Source organism: Salvelinus namaycush, chromosome 9 (genome assembly GCF_016432855.1).
Source record: "Salvelinus namaycush isolate Seneca chromosome 9, SaNama_1.0, whole genome shotgun sequence".
Taxonomy (NCBI): Eukaryota; Metazoa; Chordata; class Actinopteri; order Salmoniformes; family Salmonidae; genus Salvelinus; species Salvelinus namaycush.
In genome coordinates this window covers 42,875,711-42,894,462 of record NC_052315.1, presented here as the reverse complement: position 1 = coordinate 42,894,462, position 18,752 = coordinate 42,875,711, and the positions used below count along the sequence as shown (strand labels likewise).

Here is an 18,752-nt window from a genome sequence, read left to right as displayed (position 1 = left end):
TTCTAATGGTTGGACAATTGTATTGGGGGAAATTGTGTTTTACGCACACGGGTAGGCTAATAAAAACATTCAAACGTAATGATGCATTTGCCGTTGGTAAGGAGATCACATAGCAGCATGTAGGTAGGCGTATGTTTCTTCAAATGTTATTATATAGGCCTAAATCATAATCACATTGCAGGACATCTCCTTTTCTTACATTACTTGTTTATTCTCGCCACACAACACATATTAGGCTACCATTCATCCGTCACTCATTCAATAGCCAAGCATGCTTGAAAGTAAATAGACTGGTACCCTATTTAAACTATTTGACAGTATGGGTAGGCTACAGTATTGGTGTGCGATAGGAGCGCGACATCATAGCCTATTTCATCTCAAAGCCTATACCACGGCAGGAGAAATACAATCATCTATTGATCAACAAGTTATTAAAGAACAATTTTCATTTTGCATAGAAGTGTGGGCTGTAGCATTTACTTTACAATCGTTCGAATAGACAATCAATCTTGCAGAATTTGCGGCCAGTGTTTGGCACTTGCTATTGGGAGCATGCATTTTTCGTTTGAAAAAGTCACTGCTAAATATTAAAACGTTCTATCCACACCTCTACAGAAATGTCATCAAATTTGCCGTTGTGTTTCTTTTAGAGACGGTCATGGCCCAGTTCCAACATTTCCAAATCATACAGTAAATGATGACGTTTCTGCTACCATAAAAGGTAAATAGAGGGCAATTGCTAGGCGGGGATGTAATGCTCATATACGCCAGAATTTAGTATGAAATGTATGCACGGTTGATAAATGAGGCCCCAGGACTCTGGTCCCTAGATGGGGCGGTTTCCCGAACACTATTAACACTATTCCTGCACTACAAAGCATTTTCAATGCAGATTCTCCATTGAACCTTGCTTTTTAGTCCAAGACTGGAAACTGCCCCTATAAGTGTCTCAAAGTGAATGGCTTTTTACTGGTCATAGATTCCAGAACACTCACTATGTTCTTCTCGTTGGGCTTCATGTTAATACTGCCAATGATCTCCTCGCCCCTCTTTACGGTCAGGTAGTCCTCCAGGTAGAAGACTGTCTGTTTCCAGTGTGTGAACGGAGCATCAGGGGCTGTAGGATGACAGGCATGCAGTTAGGGCCAAATCTCAACTTCAGATTTGTATGTTTAATTCATATTTTAACATAAATAATGCATTATTGTCAATGGGAGATTTGTTCAGAAACTCAAGTGAAGCGCGCAGAGTTCATTTGGCTCTTAGAGTGGACACGACCCCTGACCCTTAAAACCAAAACAATCATGAGCCAAAGTTTTGACCCCCAACAAAAACTAACATAAATTTAACTTTTCACCTTTGACATTGGACCTCTGATGCACTTATTAGTCACGAAGACACAACTTTTGTAACATTAGACAAAGTTTTTTCTTCTCGCTTTTTTTTTTATCTCTTGGTTTAGAAAAAATGTTACCCATGGTTCTGACTGAATATACGTGATTCACTATATCATCATGCTATTTACAAGCGTAGATGCAGCACTGAGGATCGATCATGCTAAAATGCTGGTTAAAATCAGGATATCAAATGACATTGATATAATAGACAGATAAGAGGAATTGATTGAGTTGACCCTCCCTACTGCCGTTTGTCCTTGTCAATCTCCATTCTCCCATTACCTCGCCCACATGCATTCTGCTAGTTGAAGTGTGTGTGTGTTTGTGCATGAGTACAGTATGTGTGCTCGTGTGTATATGCTCATGTGGATCTTCCAGCAAGACAATGACCCCAAGCACACATCAAAATCCACAAAGAAATTGTTAATTGACCCCAAAATCAACATTTTGCAATGACCATCTCAGTCTCTAGACTTGAACCCCATTGGAAACCTGTTGTTTGAAGTGAAGAGGGAAGTCCATAAGAGCAGACGAAGGATATTGAGAATCTGGAAAGATTCTGTATGGAGGAATGGTCTAAGATCCCTCCCAATGTGTTCTCCTCATAAAACATTTTAGAAAATGCCTCAGTGCTGTTATCCTCGCAAGGTGATGTATTGAAATGCATTGAAAACAGGGGTGCCAATCATTTTGACCCCTATCTTTTTGAGAAAATAAAATATGACTTGTTAAACAAAATCTCTTTCTCTGATCAATTGTATTCTAAAATAATATAATAACAAACATTTTGAAGCCTACAATATAGCTAAGTATTTGTAGTATTTTTTGCTCAACTTTATCAACGGTGCCAATCATTTTGAACCTGACTGTACATGTGTGTTTGTGTGGGTCTATAAACGATATGCGTGCATGCGTGTGTGTGTGTTTGTATTTGTGTGTCTCAGCTTCACTCCAGCTGCATACTGCTGATAGCCAATACCCCCGCCCAAAACAACGTGCGCCCACCTGTGCCTGCGCTGTTAAATTACCGCTTGGCCAAGGCTCAAAGGCTCAAAGGTCAATACAACTTTAATTGAATTTCAGCCGGCTGTCCTGGGATAACTTTGTACCTCAGACTTTAAAGGCATGCCGTTTGAGGGCTCATGGATAAATTGAGTTGCTGATCATGCTGCATAAACACACAGATTATGAAAGCTGTACTCAGTGGGAACCTGAACGGAATAGATAAGGCTGTGTTTGTTGTGGTGGTTCAATGGGTGATATTTTCCAGCAGCGTACAGCATATGTCCGAGTTTCTCTGTGTGCTCTTTTTCCATGTACTGTATATATTACCATTAGTGTATTACCATAAGTATTTATACAGTATATTCCTACTACCAGTCACTTTTCATCCATGTTTACATGTATAGTATATCCTACTACCAGTCACGTTTTATGTATAAACCCACCTCAAACACTCCAGTACCCCTGTACATTGAATAAGATACCTGTATATATTTGCATTCTCATGTTTCTTCAATTTATATCGTACTTCTTGTGTTGTTCTATTATCTATTATTATCTATATAATCACTGCAATGTTGGGAAAGAGCTCTCAAGTAAGAATTTTACTGTACTGTTTTACACCTGGTGTATCCTGTGCATGTGGCGAATAAACTTGAAACTAGAAATACCTGTCCTACAGGAGAATATAGGAAATCAATGGCCATAGAGGACTTAGGCCTCCATGTGCGCATTTAGATGTGTATCAGAGGTTCAGTGAGGCTAGCAGGGTTTAGCATTTGATAAGGTGATTTGGTTTGATGGACAGGCTCAAATCAATACAAGAAGAGCTGGAAGATCTGTATATGATTGGAGGTCAAAAGTAAGACATTGTCCACTTTTAAGAGTGACAACACATGGTCATCTAGCCACTGCCTCTGCATAATGCAAGTCACAGTTTAAAGTCTCCTATTTGCATCACAAACTCTGATAAAGGCGAACTACTGTAGACATTATGCATATAATCACAGAGGAGCGATAACATCACACCACCACTAGAGGTCGCTCACAGACAAATCCAAACACGATTCTTGCTAAATGAATTTAGCTCATCACACAACTTCTCTGGATCATGCAAATCAACTGGGGACTCAAATGTCTTCTAATTTCCAGTGGTATCAGTGTTTGCTGTTGTACTCCAGGCCTTTCTGACTCATCAAAGAGCTCATTAAAGGGGGGTCTTTGTCTGTGAATACAGATCGGGATGGAACCCACAGGGAGGATGGGAGGATGGTGGGCAGGGAGCAACGGGACTCTCCTAGCCTATAATCTGCTGCTGCCAATTAAAAGGATGAAACCCTGGGTCTGTCAGGAGCTGGTCTGATAATGACACAGTGAACTGGAGAGATGCTAGTACTACAGTAAAAAGAGTGCTAATGAATCAAAACAAATCAAACTTTATTTGTCACGTGCGCCGAATACAACAGGTGTAGTAGACCTTATCGTGAAATGCTTACTTACAAGCCCTTAACCAACAGTGCAGTTCAAGAAAGAGTTGATATAATATTTACCAAATAAGCTAAAGTAAAAATTATAAAAAGAGTAACACAACAAAATAACAATAACGAGGCTATATACAGGGGGTACCAGTACCGAGTCAATGTCCAGGGGTACAGGTTAGTCGAGGTAATTTGTACATGTAGGTAGGGGTGAAGTAACTATGCATAGATAATAAACAGCGAGTAGCAGCAGTGTAAAAAACAAAAAGGGGGGGGGGGGTCAATATAAATAGTCTGGGTGGCCATATGATTAATTGTTCAGCAGCCTTATGGCTTGGGGGTAAAAGCTGTTAAGGAGGCTTTTGGTCCTAGACTTGGCGCTCTGGTACCGCTTGCCATGCGGTAGCAGAGAAAACAGTCTATGACTTGGGCGACTGGAGTCTTTGACAATTTTTGGGGCTTTCCTCTGGCACCGCCTAGTATATAGGTCCTGGATGGCAGGGAGCTTGGCCTCCCACATGAAAAAAATACTACAGTACTTACTATAGAATTCTATTGTAAACTGTAGTATACTGTAGAATAATACACTACACACTGTAGTATCCCTTGATCATGTATAGTATTTACTATAGAATGTTGTAGAATACTATAGTAAAAACTACAGCATTATTCACACAAAAAACACTGTAGTAAATACTACAGTAATGTCCGCAAAACACAACAGTTTAGCTATTGTAAATACTTCAGTATTTCATTTGCATATACAGTACCCTGCCCATTGCCCTTCTCCATATCCCAATTTGTGCCACCCATAAGTGAGAAACATACATGCCAAGTATAGATCATATTGTGTTCCATACAGGTTATAGAAAAGAGTGGAATGCTGAATTATCCATTCAGACCCCAGAATTACCTACCTACAAGTTGTGAACAATTTGTATTTTAGTATTTCTCCAGTACGTTTCATCAAGGAGAAAGACTCCACTTCTATGTCAAAGATAATTAAACAAAAACACTATAGTAAATAATACAGTAATGTCCACAAAAACTCTACAGTAAATACTACAGTATACTATAATCCACAACAACACTACATTAATTACTATAGTATTTACTACAGTTCTTTTACTATAGTATTTCTAATATAGTTAACTGTAAAAAATACAGTATACTACAGTAAAACTACAGTATTCACTATAGTGTTTTTGCTGACTCTAGTCCGCAAAAACACTACAATGAATACTACAGTAAAATCAGCAAAAACACTACAGTAAATACTATAGTATTTATACCATAGTATACTTAAGCAATAAGGCCTGAGGTGTTGTGGTCAATGGCCAATATACCATGGCTAAGGGCTGTTCTTACGTACGACGCAACGCGGAGTGCCTGGATACAGCCCTTAGCCGTGGTATATTGGCCATATACCACAACCCTCTGAGGTGCCTTATTGCTATTATAAACTGGTTACCAACGTAATTAGAGCAGTAAAAATAAATGTTTTGTCATACCCATGGTATACGGTCTGATATACCACGGCTTTCAACCAATCAGCGTTCAGGGATCGAAGCACCCAGTTCATAATATATTATATGAGCCTATGTGAAAAATCAGAGAGAGAGAGAGAGAACAACACTGAGAAGAGAAAGAAAGTTGAGGACGTACCGGTGGAGAAGCCAGTTTTCTTGTGACACTTGGTGAACTCAATGTTGAAGTAGGTGACCAGGGCGTGGATGTAGTCGTTCCTCTGGATCTGAAGGCAGAAGGCTGAGGTGAAGGACAAGTCCTCAGTCTTCACTGTGTAGATGTCCACCTCCTGTTGAAGAGAGAGAATAACCACACTGCTCTGTTACATCTACATCTTGCATTGTTAATGCTAATCACATACAGAATCCATAGTGATTGGGGTTCTATTCACACCATTCACTGCCAGCACAGTGGTTTCTCCATTGTACATGTACAGATGTAGGATTTGAATTTTATCACTCTTTTGTTGCTGAGAATTTCGTGACTTACATAAATTCACTGAAAACCCATACTAAACACAGTTATATTAACAGTATTCCACGTTTCATGTACCCTCATTTGGACCAGCTAATAGCCTAACCACTGATCAAGCAAAATTATGTTGCTGCAGGATTTTTTTTTTGCTGCGAAAATACAGGTCAAATTAAGATTCTACATCTGTAGGCCTAACTCTTCCTCTGTGGGTGGCCATTAAGCAGTGTGACATGGGAGGCTGGTCAAGTCTTACAGTAAGTCTTGTAAGGAGATGAGAGGTGTGAGTGTGTCCAGGTGCAGGTCTTATATGCATGTCATATGATCTATGTGGCGGTGCCTCTGAGCATTGTGTCCTGTATTATCCCTGAGTCCCTTATTCTCTCTGTCAAGGATGAGGCCTCTGCTTTCTGCTACTCTGCTCCAACCTCTCCCTTTGGGTTCAAGGTTCACGCAGCTGAAACCAAACCCCAGCACCCCCTCCCCCCAGAGGGACCAGCCAAGGAAACCCCACTATAGGGGGGAGAACGAGGAGAAGATGGGGTCATTTGGCTGGAGAACCAAGGCAGTAACTATTGTCAGGGTAGCATTGTACTGGTGTCCTGCTCCTTTATAGACCTCCCCTGGTTCATATCCCATATTTTAACAGGGTATCTGATGCCTCATGATTCTGCAGTGGGAGAGAGGAGAGAAAGGAGAGCATATGGCAGTGAAACACAGCTCTCTGTTCTGGTGAGACCCACATAGTTGCTGTGGAAAAATGACTTTTATGTATCGCGCGATCAGCAGTAAAAAAAATAAAAAAGAGTGCGCAATACAAAGTCAAGCTCCCCTGCTATCTTTCGCAAACAAATTCCAGCTTCCATAAGAGTAAAAACTCTTTATTTTGGTCATGCACCACAAACTCCTGAAAGTCATATTTTTATAGTGCAGGACGACAATTCAATTCAGCTCTCTCTTTCTCACTCACAGTAAAGGTAAAGTTCTGAACATGAGGCACTCATTTGATCTTTTTAACAGCCTAAGCTCCTTTTTGCACACTGTCTGTGTACAAGATTAATGACATGATTCATCCTGTAATCCATTTAGAAGACATGCAACAGCTTGTGAGTGGGTTGTCATTTTCAAAGGGGTTTCATCTTACAGGCGCGAAGGACAAATAAGGCACCAGTGTCAAAATCTTGAATATAAAACACTGACTGTTTCAAATATTATTTCCCTGCTTCCTATTATTACAGTCTAATGGCTTTAGATAGCAACAATAGAAACACATTTTAGTTATGTAACATCAAAGCGTTTTTTTATTTTGCTGGTGACTGATGGTGCCTGTATGTGATGGTCAGTCTCAGCGGATGGAAAGTGGGAGGGAGATGGAGTGTGTGTGAGAGTGAGAAGCCCCTTAAATTGAAATTGAAAGAGAGCAGCGGATAGGCCTCTCACCGTCCCTCAGCTCTTCCTCCCTCCTCTGACTGACCACAAAAGGGACACCGTCTTCCATCTGATGGCGAAATTCGAGTCACACTTTATTTCTGACTCATGCACAAATTCATGTTGTTACTCGTATGACCAGGGAACGTGAAATCCTCCTCGTTATTGGAGAGCTAGAAACATAAGCATTTCACTGCACCTGCGATAACATCTACAACATTTGTGTACGCGACCAATAAAATGTGAGTGGGTTGTCATTTTCAAAGGGGTTTCATCTTACAGGCGCGAAGGACAAATAAGGCACCAGTGTCAAAATCTTGAATATAAAACACTGACTGTTTCAAATATTATTTCCCTGCTTCCTATTATTACAGTCTAATGGCTTTAGATAGCAACAATAGAAACACATTTTTAGTTATGTAACATCTGAACTGAGAAAAGGGCAGAACAATCCAATCAATAAACGAGATAAGAAGGGCACCTCGGACAAAATACACAATTAGCGGTCTAGACATGGGAATAGATGCATAGCATCATAAATGGAACAATCCCTGTACCTAGTAGTGAAGGATGGCCAGCATGGCCAGAAGGCTCAGATTGAAGGATCACGTTACGGTAACATATTGTCTAGTTACAGCTGAGGTCATACACCTCTGAATTGGGATTGGTATGTGGATTGTTTACTGTCCCTTTACTGTAACCCAGTGATCACCAACCGGCCGATCGCGATCTCCATGGCTTTCCTAGTCAATCACCAAACAAAAAGCACTAATTTTTTATTTGTACTTGATTCAGCTGCCCTGCGAGCCAGGTACTCGAAGTGTTCCCATTTTCAACCATTTAATGTCTGAAGGTACAAACTCCGCCTACACGGCGGGCCCGGAGAGCAAATCAAGTGCAAATAGGCTACGGCTGGCCAATGAGATCAAATCACTTTGTCTGCAGCTTCTACGAGCCCACAGCGAAGTTGATAGTCGACTCTAACGTGTGAGATTTGATTTTGAAACTTTAAAAACCATAACTAGAGAGAGACTGTCAACGAATACAGCAATGTCTGCTGTTTTTATGATTGACTTCATGTTTAAGATTTTATTAAACACTGTCACTTTATTCAACACTTTTATAAGATATTAAATGTGCTCCCCATCCACTCGCGTTACAAAGTGTATCGATAGACTTGTCTTGTTATTAGCGACTTGTGTCTTTCCAACAGTGCAGTAATATCTAACAATACACACAAATACAAAAATATCAGAACGAACCATGTCAGAGTCCGAAAAATAAATACAGTACCAGTCAAAAGTTTGAACACACCTACTCATTCAAGGGGTTTTTATTTTTACAATTTTCTACATTGTAGAATAATAGTGAGGACATCAAAACTATGAAAAACACATTGTGTAGTAACCAAAAAAGTGTTCAACAAATCAACATGTATTTTATATTTGAGATTCTTTAAGTAGCCAACCTTTGCCTTGATGACAGCTTTGCACACTCTTGGCATTCTCTCAACCTGCTTCATGAGGTAGTCACCTGGAATGCATTTCAATTAACAGGTGTGCCTTGTTAATTTGTGGAATTTCTTTCCTTCATAATGCGTTTCAGACAATCTGTTGTGTTGTGACAATGTAGTGTTGGTATGCAGAAGATAGCCCTATTTGGTAAAAGACCAAGTCCATATTATGACAAGAACAGCTCAAATAAGCGACAGTCCATCATTACTTTAAGACATAAAGGTCAGTCAATCTTTCTTCAAGCGCAGTCACAAAAACCAGCTCAAATAAGTAAAGAGAAATGTTACTTTAAGACATGAAGGTCAGTCAATCCAGAACATTTAAAAAACTTGAAAGTTTCTTCAAATGCAGTCGCAAAAACCATCATGAGCTATGATGAAACTGGCTCTCATGAGGACCGCCACAGGAAAGGAAGACCCAGAGTTACCTCTGCTGCAGAGGATAAGTTCATTAGAGTTAACTGCACCTTCGATTGCAGTTCAAATAAATGCTTCACAGAGTTCAAGTAATAGACACATCTCAACATCAACTGTTCAGAGGAGACTACGTGAATCAGGCCTTCATGGATGAATTGCTACAAAGAAACCACTACTAAAGGACACATTTACATTTACATTTAAGTCATTTAGCAGACGCTCTTATCCAGAGCGACTTACACCAATAATAAGAAGAGACTTGCTTGGGCCAAAACATACAAGAAAATCTGTTCTTTGGTCTAATGAGTCCAAATTTGAGATTTTTGGTTCCAACCGCCGTGTCTTTGTGAGACGCAGTGTAGGTGAACGGATGATCTTCGCATGTGTGGTTCCCAAAAGGAAGCATGGAGGAAGATTCGTGATGGTGTGGGGGTGCTTTGCTGGTGACACTGTCTGTGATTTATTTAGAATTCAAGGCACACTTTACCAGCATGGCTACTGCAGCGATACGCCATCCCATCTGATTTGCGCTTAGGACTATCATTTGTTTTTCAACAGGACAATGACCCAACACACCTCCAGGTTGTGTAAGGGCTATTTGTCCAAGAAAGAGAGAGATGGAATGCTGCATCAGATGACCTGGCCTCCACAATCACCCGACCTCAACCCAATTGAGATAGTTTGAGATGAGTTGGACCGCAGAGCGAAGGAAAAGCAGCCAACAAGTGCTCAGCACATGTGGGAACTCCTTCAAGACTGTTGGAAAACCATTCCTCATGAAGCTGGTTGAGAGAATGCCAAGAATGTGCAAAGCTGTCATCAAGGCAAACAGTGGCTACTTTGAAGAATCTAAAATCTAAAATATATTTTGAATAGTTTAACACTTTTTTGCTTACTACATGATTCTATATGTGTTATTTCATAGTTTTGATGTCTTCACTATTATTATACAATGTAGAATATAGTAAAAATAAAGAAAAACCCTTGAATGAGTACCGTTGAATTCGGAAGTTTACATACACTTAGGTTGGAGTCATTAAAACTCGTTTTTCAACCAAATTTCTTGTTTACAAACTATAGTTTTGGCAAGTCAGTTAAGACATTTACTTTGTGCATGACACAAGTAATTTTTCCAACTATTGTTTACTGACAGATTATTTAACTTATAACTCACTGTATCACAATTCCAGTGGGTCAGAAGTTTACTACATACACTAAGTTGACTTAGTGGAAAATTCCAGAAAATTATGTCATGGCTTTAGAAGCTTCTGATAGGCTATTTGACATCATTTGAGTCAATTGGAGGTGTACCTGTGGATGTATTTCAAGGCTTACCTTCAAACTCAGTGCCTCTTTGCTTGACATCATGGGAAAATCAAAAGAAATCAGCTAAGACCTCAGAAAAAAATTGTAGACCTCCACAAGTCTGGTTCATCCTTGGGAGCAATTTCCAAACGCCTGAAGGTACCACGTTCATCTGTACATGTAATAGCACGCAAGTATAAACACCATGCGACCACGCAGTCATCATACCTCTCAGGAAGGAGAAGCGTTCTGTCTCCTAGAGATGAACTTACTTCGGTGTGAAAAGTGTAAATCAATCCCAGAACAACAGCAAAGGACCTTGTGAAGATGCTGGAGGAAACAGGTACAAAAGTATCTATATCCACAGTAAAATGAGTACTATATCGACATAACCTGAAACCAGCAAGGAAGAAGCCACTGCTCCAAAACCGCCATAAAAAAGCCAGACTACGGTTTGCAACTGCACATGGGGACAAAGATTGTACTTTTTGGAGAAATGTCCTCTGGTCTGATGAAACAAAAATATAACTTTTTGGCCATAATGACCATCGTTATGTTTGGAGAAAACGGGGAAGCTTGCAAGCCGAAGAACACCATCCCAACCATGAAACACGGGGGTGGCAGCATCATGTTGTGGGGGTGCTTTGCTGCAGGAGGGACTGGTGCACTTCACAAAATAGATGGCATCATGAGGGAAGAAAATTATGTGGATATATTGAAGCAACATCTCAAGACATCAGTCAGGAAGTTAAAGCTTGGTCGCAAATGGGTCTTTCAAATGGACAATGACCCCAAGCACACTTCCAAAGTTGTGGCAAAATTACTTAAGGACAACAAAGTCAAGGTATTGGAGTGGCCATCACAAAGCCCTGACCTCAATCCTATGGAAACTTTGTGGGCAGAACTGAAAAAGCATGTGTGAGCAAGGATACCTACAAAACTCACTCAGTTACACCAGCTCTGTCAGGAGGAATGGGCCAAAATTCACCCAACTTATTGTGGGAAGCTTGTGGAAGGCTATCGAAATGTTTGACCCAAGTTAAACAATTGAAAGGCAATACTCAAATACTCATTGAGTGTATGTAAACTTCTGACCCACTGGGAATGTGATGAAAGAAATAAAAGCTGAAATAAATCATTCTCTCTACTATTATTCTGACATTTCAGGGAATTTTTACTAGGATTAAATGTCAGGAGTTGTGAAAACTGAGTTTAAATGTATTTGGCTAAGGTGTATGTAAACTTCCGACTTCAACTGTAGATGTGTCCAAACGTTTGACTGTTACTGTATATATATATGCATGTAATAGTGTCTATAGACAGTGTCATGACTGTCCTGTGAGGATCCAGATGGGTTGGATCAGCTTTACAGTGGATGACCCCTCTCCTCTGTGGGGGGGGGGGGGGGTTGACAGTTCACACCCTGTTGTAAATCAAGGATTAGAATTTTTAAGCTATCTCCCTCTCCAAATTCACACAGGAATGTGCCTTTGTTCCACAGACGTTTCCTGCTAAAACTCTAACACATTTTAAAGCGAATACTGGGGAATGGTCAGAGGCGACCTAAAGAATAATAATGTAATTTAAATGTTATAAAGGAAATACTGTAACTTGAAAAGTAAATACACTATATGTACGAAGTCTCCATCCTTTACGTTGTGTATGAAATATGAAAAATTATGAAAGTGTTTTTGTTAAGAGAGGGATGTGATCTTAGAAACTATAAGAGGAAATTGTTTCTATAACTTTGTACAAGTGAGTAGTCACCGCCCCTTGAGTGAGGTCAGAGAGCGTTTCAGCCTCACGAACCGCCACTTTTGACTGAACTGCATAAAACGGTGCGTTAAGAATTAACATATCAGACCAGAGAGACGTTTTAGCTGCAACTCACGTCCGAAATGGTTTGAACTCTGAAATCTCAACACGAGGTAGAGACAATAACGTCACCTCCCGGACAATCACTGGTGTGGCTGATTAGCTGTCCTAAGTAAAGTATCTAGAAAAGAGAATTTAAGTGGGACCATTCTACTACTCTTCAAACCAACGTATTCTACTACTCTCATCACAACTGAGAACCTTCGACTACACTGGATAGCCTATCTTCAAGTAAACATCTTCCAGAGCGAGTGGAAGCAGAGTGAGCTCTGTAGTTCTGTTCAGGACTACACGACAGTTCGCCGGATGCCGGGTGACAGCAGAGGAGAGCAACAGTAGAAGAGACGGGTGGGGGACCCCTTTTGAACAATCATAGGGACAATCCAAGGGTTCACCTACTTTTTCCAACCTACACTGTGAATGTTTAAATGATGTATTCAACATAGACAAGAAAAATACAATAATTTGTGTGTTATTAGTTTAAGCACACTTTGTTTGTCTATTGTTGTGACTAAGATGAAGATCAGATCAAATTTTAGGACTCATTTATGCAGAAATACAGGTAATTCCAAAGGGTTCACATACGTTTTCTTGCCACTGTACGCACGCACGCACGCACGCACGCACGCACGCACGCACGCACGCACGCACGCACGCACGCACGCACACACACACACACACACACACACACACACACACACAAACGTGAAGTGAAGACATAGCTGACCTTGATCAGGCAAGAGTTGGTGACCACATGTTTGGGGTCCACTATGTCCACCAGGGGCTCCTTCAAGGCCACGTTACGGATGCAGGTCATGTCAAAGCCATACACATTCTCCCACCCTGTGGAAACACAGCGCATTATGGAACACCTTTGTGGAAGAAGGGCTATTACATAAGGACTCCCTAGAGAGGGAGGAATACATTGTGTCTATCCGATATGGCACCCTAATCCCTATGTAGCTGACCAGGGCCCAACGACTCTGGTCTAAAGTAGTGGACTAAACAGGGAATTGAGGGGCATTTCAGAAACATTTGTATTCCCCCCTCTCTAGGTCGGATTTACAGTATTTCATTGCCCTTCTATAAGGTCGGGTAGACAGCTTCCTTAGACTCTGTTGCACTTTGCCGGCTAACCATCACTGCAGTGCAGTGCATGGCAGTAAACAGAGAGATTCTCCTTCTCTTCCCTAATATATTTTCTCCTCAGGCTAACTGATCATGGATTATGCATGGCCACAGTACTTAAAGATGGACTGTCAAATGTTTGTATAATTTTAGATCCCGAAGTGCATCTTTAAGATAGGATAGTGTGTGTGTAAGCATCTCTACTGTGTCCCATTAAAGTGGAACCACTTAAGTTTAACGATAGGAGAAGGAAGGAATAATGAGCAGGTCGCACCTCAGCTGTTGATGTGCATTCTCATGCCCTAAAACTGAAGTAGTCTAGTCCTAGGTCATATTCCTTAAGCATTAAACATAAGAAAATGGACTGAAACAGGAAGGCAAGGCAAGAACAAGAAATGCTAATTCCATTTTCTATTGCAAAATGTTTTGCTATGGTATGCCCTAATGAATACAACAACAAAATTCTCTCAGGACGACAGAACATTATTTTAGAGCACTAAGTGATCCAGCATGCCATCCCTTCCCAAAAGGCATCTACAGTATAAGCATTTGTTTGTTGGAACCAGACTGGGCCCAACATGGACAATGTGCCCCAATCGTCTTCTATCTTTTCTCAAAGCTTTCCCTAAAACATCCCTCTGCACACGCAGAGAGCGAAACAGCACTAGCTGGACTTCTCTTCAGGGCTCAGTCATGTGGCCTGGGTTTCTGTAAGCCTAAGGAGCTCTGTCTCATGGTGTGTAATTCCCTAGTTGTGGCGGTGTGTATGTGGAGTTGGTGCGTGTATTGCTTCTGCTTCTTGTCCTCTGTTCTGCTGCCATGGCTTGTGTCTCTGGTCTCTGTGCTGAAATGAAGATGAACAATTCCACCAAATCCTCCAGGAGAGCTTTAGTGTGGGCTAGCACAGAAATGGAGAGGCTTGTTGAATTGTAATATCAGATCAATCATCACTTATGTCTTTGAAAAGTTAAAATGCACCAACACTAATGTGTGTGTGTGTGTGTGTGTGTGTGTGTGTGTGTGTGTGTGTGTGTGTGTGTGTGTGTGTGTGTGTGTGTGTGTGTGTGTGTGTGTGTGTGTGTGTGTGTGTGTGTGTGTGTGTGTGTTTGTGTGTGTGTCTTTTTTTTGCATGTGCTGCCAAGGTTGTTCTACATTCACGGTCTATTAGCGAAGCAGAAACATAAGCCAGATAAGATTCACCCTGGGAATAGAGAGCGAGTTAGGGGCAGCAGGACTTATGTGAGGGCCCAGGGCCAACTAAACATACACACACACAAACACACTCACAGTGGATTTTGAAGTCCTTGTACTGCCTGTCCTCGATGGCCACCACATACAGCGCAGCACGGTCGGGAAACATCAGACCGCCGGGTTTCTGTGTAAAATATGGGGAGGAAAAAACACCCTGCAATCAATCCTGCACACAAGACATGTCATTTATCAGCTGTGCTGCATGTGAGAAGAACCAAACACCGGGCCAGGTTATGGTTTTCATCCCTGGTTAAGTCTGTGAGGTTTGAGCGTTGTTCGTTCTGCTAGCATGTCTGGTTAATGCATGTGCACGCACACATATGTACACACACACACACAAACACGCCTACCAGCCACTTGTCCCTTGCAAAGATGACGGTATTAAGCATGGACTCGTAGAAGAGACAGTAGCCCATCCACTCTGAGATGATGATGTCAACCTTCTCCACTGGCAGCTCCACCTCCTCCACCTTGCCCCTGAAGATAGTAATAACTGCAAGACATACCATAACACACCATTACCATGGAGCCAATCATATTAGGTCTATGTGAAGAGTACATAGGAGGTCAACACCACAGCACAGAACACCATCACTTAAGCTCTGCTTCTAACTCAGTCGGGGTCTCAACTTACTTTCTTAAAGTGTTCTGAACAATTTGAGAACATTCTCAATGTCAAACCAGTTGGAGAACATTCCTAGAACATTACCAATTTCTATTTTATTTTAATCCAGAAAGTTGTGGGAAGGTTGTATGCAAAATAAGCAAAGAACAACATGCTCTACCCAAGCTGTAAGAAACATGGTTCTCAGAAAAGTATTTGCTAGCTGGGAAGATACATTCATACAGAAAGATTCTAATCATTTAGGACGTTTCCATCCACAGTTTTTATGCGTGTAAAGTTATACTGTTTTTCTAAAAATGTATTGAGTACTATTGGTCATAGTATGGATATAGTTAGTATGCCAAAAGTTTCCGGATGTCATACTAAATTCGCCAAATTTCGAAATATACAAGCAGTGGACACTATTGCTGTGCTTTTAGGCCCCATAATGCAATTCTTCAAGAAAATGGGCATGGCTTCGCAACATTTGCAGATTTGAAGAAAGTCCAATGAGAGATGATACAAATGTAAATACAAAATGTAAATATTAATTGCTTTAACTAATTATTACAAATGTTACATGTTACATTATTACAAATGTTACATGTTATGTTGGCTGATTATTTGTTAGCTACACTACTAGCCTTAAACTGCATAGCATATCATTACAGCAGATGCTTGTATGTATGTATATTAGCTAGCTACCTAATGTTAGGTGGATACTAATACATCAAACTTGCCAGTATATGAACTATTACATAGTTGTGTATGTCTGTCTCAAGCCACATACAGTGCATCGCATGCCGATGAGCCATTTAGGGATTAACATAGGAATGGATACAAATAATGAAATATCAAATACAGATGGAGGAAAACATTTATTGATTTGATTATTCAAATTAGCTTAGCTTAGCTAACGTAGCTAAGTGGTATAGTCGTTGTGCATTCTCAATGGACATTGCTAATGAAGTCGTAAGATGTCTAGCTAGTAATTTCTTACGCTAACAAGCTAGCATGAAGTTGCATAGCAACAGCATCAACTTCCAGTAGACATGCGCTAGTACTCTCAACTGAAAGGATACCGTTCGTTTACAGTATACAAAAATTAACTAATAGTATGCAGTATATACTCATTAAGTACACTACCGTTCAAAAATTTGGGGTCACTTTGAAATGTCTTTGTTTTTGAAAGAAAAGCATTTTTTTTGTCCATTAAAATAACATCAAATTGGTCAGAAATACAGTGTAGACATGTTGTAAATGACTATTGTAGCTGGAAACGGCAGATTTTTTATGGAATATCTACATAGGCATACAGAGGCCCATTATCAGCAACCATCACTCCTGTGTTCCAATGGCACGTTGTGTTAGCTAATCCAAGTTTATCATTTTAAAAGGCTAATTGATCATTAGAAAACCCTTTTGCAATTATGTTAGCACAGCTGAAAACTGTTGTGCTGATTAAAGAATCAATAAAACTGGCCTTCTTTCGACTAGTTGAGTATCTGGAGCATCAGCATTTTTGGGTTTGATTACACGCTCAAAATGGCCAGAAACAAAGACCTTTCTTCTGAAACTCGTCAGTCTATTCTTGTTCTGAGAAATGAAGGCTATTCCATGCGATAAATTGCCAAGAAACTGAATATCTCGTACAACGCTGTGTACTACTCCCTTCACAGAACAGTGCAAACTGGCTCTACCTAGAATAGAAATAGGAGTGGGAGGCCCCGGTGCACAACTGAGCAAGAGGACAAGTACATTAGAGTGTCTAGTTTGAGAAACAGATGCATCACAAGCCCTCAACTGGCAGCTTCAACGTTAACAGTGAAGAAAAAGCCATATCTCAGACTGGCAAATAAAAAGAAAAGATTAAGATGGGCAAAAGAACACAGACACTGGACAGAGGAACTCTGCCTAGAAGTCCAGCATCCCGGAGTCGCCTCTTCACTGTTGATGTTGAGACTGGTGTTTTGTGGGTACTATTTAATGAAGCTGCCAGTAAGGGCAGGGAGAAGCCTCAGGAGGAAGCCAGGAAGGAGGAAGAGAAGGCCAAGGACAGAAAAGCACAGCTGGAGCTTGAGTTCAAGGTAAGGGAAACTGCACAACAAATCATCTATATGAATGACCGATTGACTGACTGACACTTTTTTGGTGTCATGACCCTTTTGTGCCGTTTATCACATATCACATTTATGATTTTCTGCATTGGAGAATAATAGTGAAGACATCAAAACTACGAAATAACACATATGGAATCATGTAGTCACCAAAAAAGTGTTATATTTGAGATTCTTCAAAGTAGCCACCCTTTGCCTTGATGACAGCTTTGTACACTCTTGGCATTCTCTCAACCAGCGTCATGAGGTAGTCACCTGGAATGCATTTCAATTAACAGGTGTGCCTTGTTAAAATTTCATTTGTGGAATTTCTTTCCTTCTTAAACCTCTCTGGGATATGTGGGACGTTAGCGTGAGGACCGCCACAGGAAGGGAAGCCCCAGAGTTACCTCTGCTGCAGAGGATAAGTTCATTAGAGTTACCAGCCTCAGAAATTGCAGACCAAATAAATGCTTCACAGAGCTCAAGTAACAGACATATCTCAAAATCAACTGTGTGAATCAGGCCTTCATGGTCGAATTGCTGCCAAGAAACAACTACTAAAGGACACCAATAAGAAGAATAGACTTGCTTCGGTCCAAGAAACATGAGCAATGGACATTAGACCGGTGGAAATCTGTCCTTTGGTCTGATGAGTCCAAATGTGAGATTTTTGGTTCCAACCGCCGTGTCTTTGTGAGACGCAGAGTAGGTGAACGGATGATCTCCGCATGTGTGGTTCCCACCGTGAAGCATGGAGGAGGTGTGATGGTGTGGGGGTGTTTTGCTGGTGACACTGTCGGTGATTTATTTAGAATTCAAGGCACACTTAACCAGCATGGCTACCATAGCATTTTACAGCGATATGCAATCCCATCTGGTTTGCGCTTAGTGGCACTATCATTTGTTTTCAACAGGACAATGACCCAACAAACCTCCAGGTTGTGTAAGGGCTATTTGACCAAGAAGGAGTGTGATGGAGTGCTGCATCAGATGACCTGGCTTCCACAATCACCCGACCTCAACCCAATTGAGATGGTTTGGGATGAGTTGGACCGCAGAGTGAAGGAAAAGCAGCCAACAAGTGCTCAGCTTATGTGGGAACTCCTTCAAGACTGTTGGAAAGCATTCCAGGTGAATCTGGTTGAGAAAATGCCAAGAGTGTTTAATTCAAAACCTGATACTGACTAGTAACTCACATGCTTCACTATTGAGCCTATTATTCACCCCAATGTAATGTCGGTGTTTGTCCCAGATCAC

General features: G+C 40.9%; 1 protein-coding gene across 1 annotated transcript in view; it reads right to left on the bottom strand.

Annotated features, from left to right (window-relative positions):
* The window catches only part of LOC120054097 (protein arginine N-methyltransferase 8-B), a 37,526-nt gene that overhangs the window by 3,100 nt on the left and 15,674 nt on the right, over positions 1–18,752 (bottom strand). Inside the window, exons 5-9 of the mRNA XM_039001481.1 lie at positions 15,143–15,285; positions 14,829–14,916; positions 13,141–13,256; positions 5,543–5,693; positions 996–1,117 (exon numbers count right to left, since the gene is read on the bottom strand). Coding sequence (XP_038857409.1) covers positions 996–1,117; positions 5,543–5,693; positions 13,141–13,256; positions 14,829–14,916; positions 15,143–15,285 — 620 coding nt within the window. The remainder of the gene's footprint in view (positions 1–995; positions 1,118–5,542; positions 5,694–13,140; positions 13,257–14,828; positions 14,917–15,142; positions 15,286–18,752) is intronic.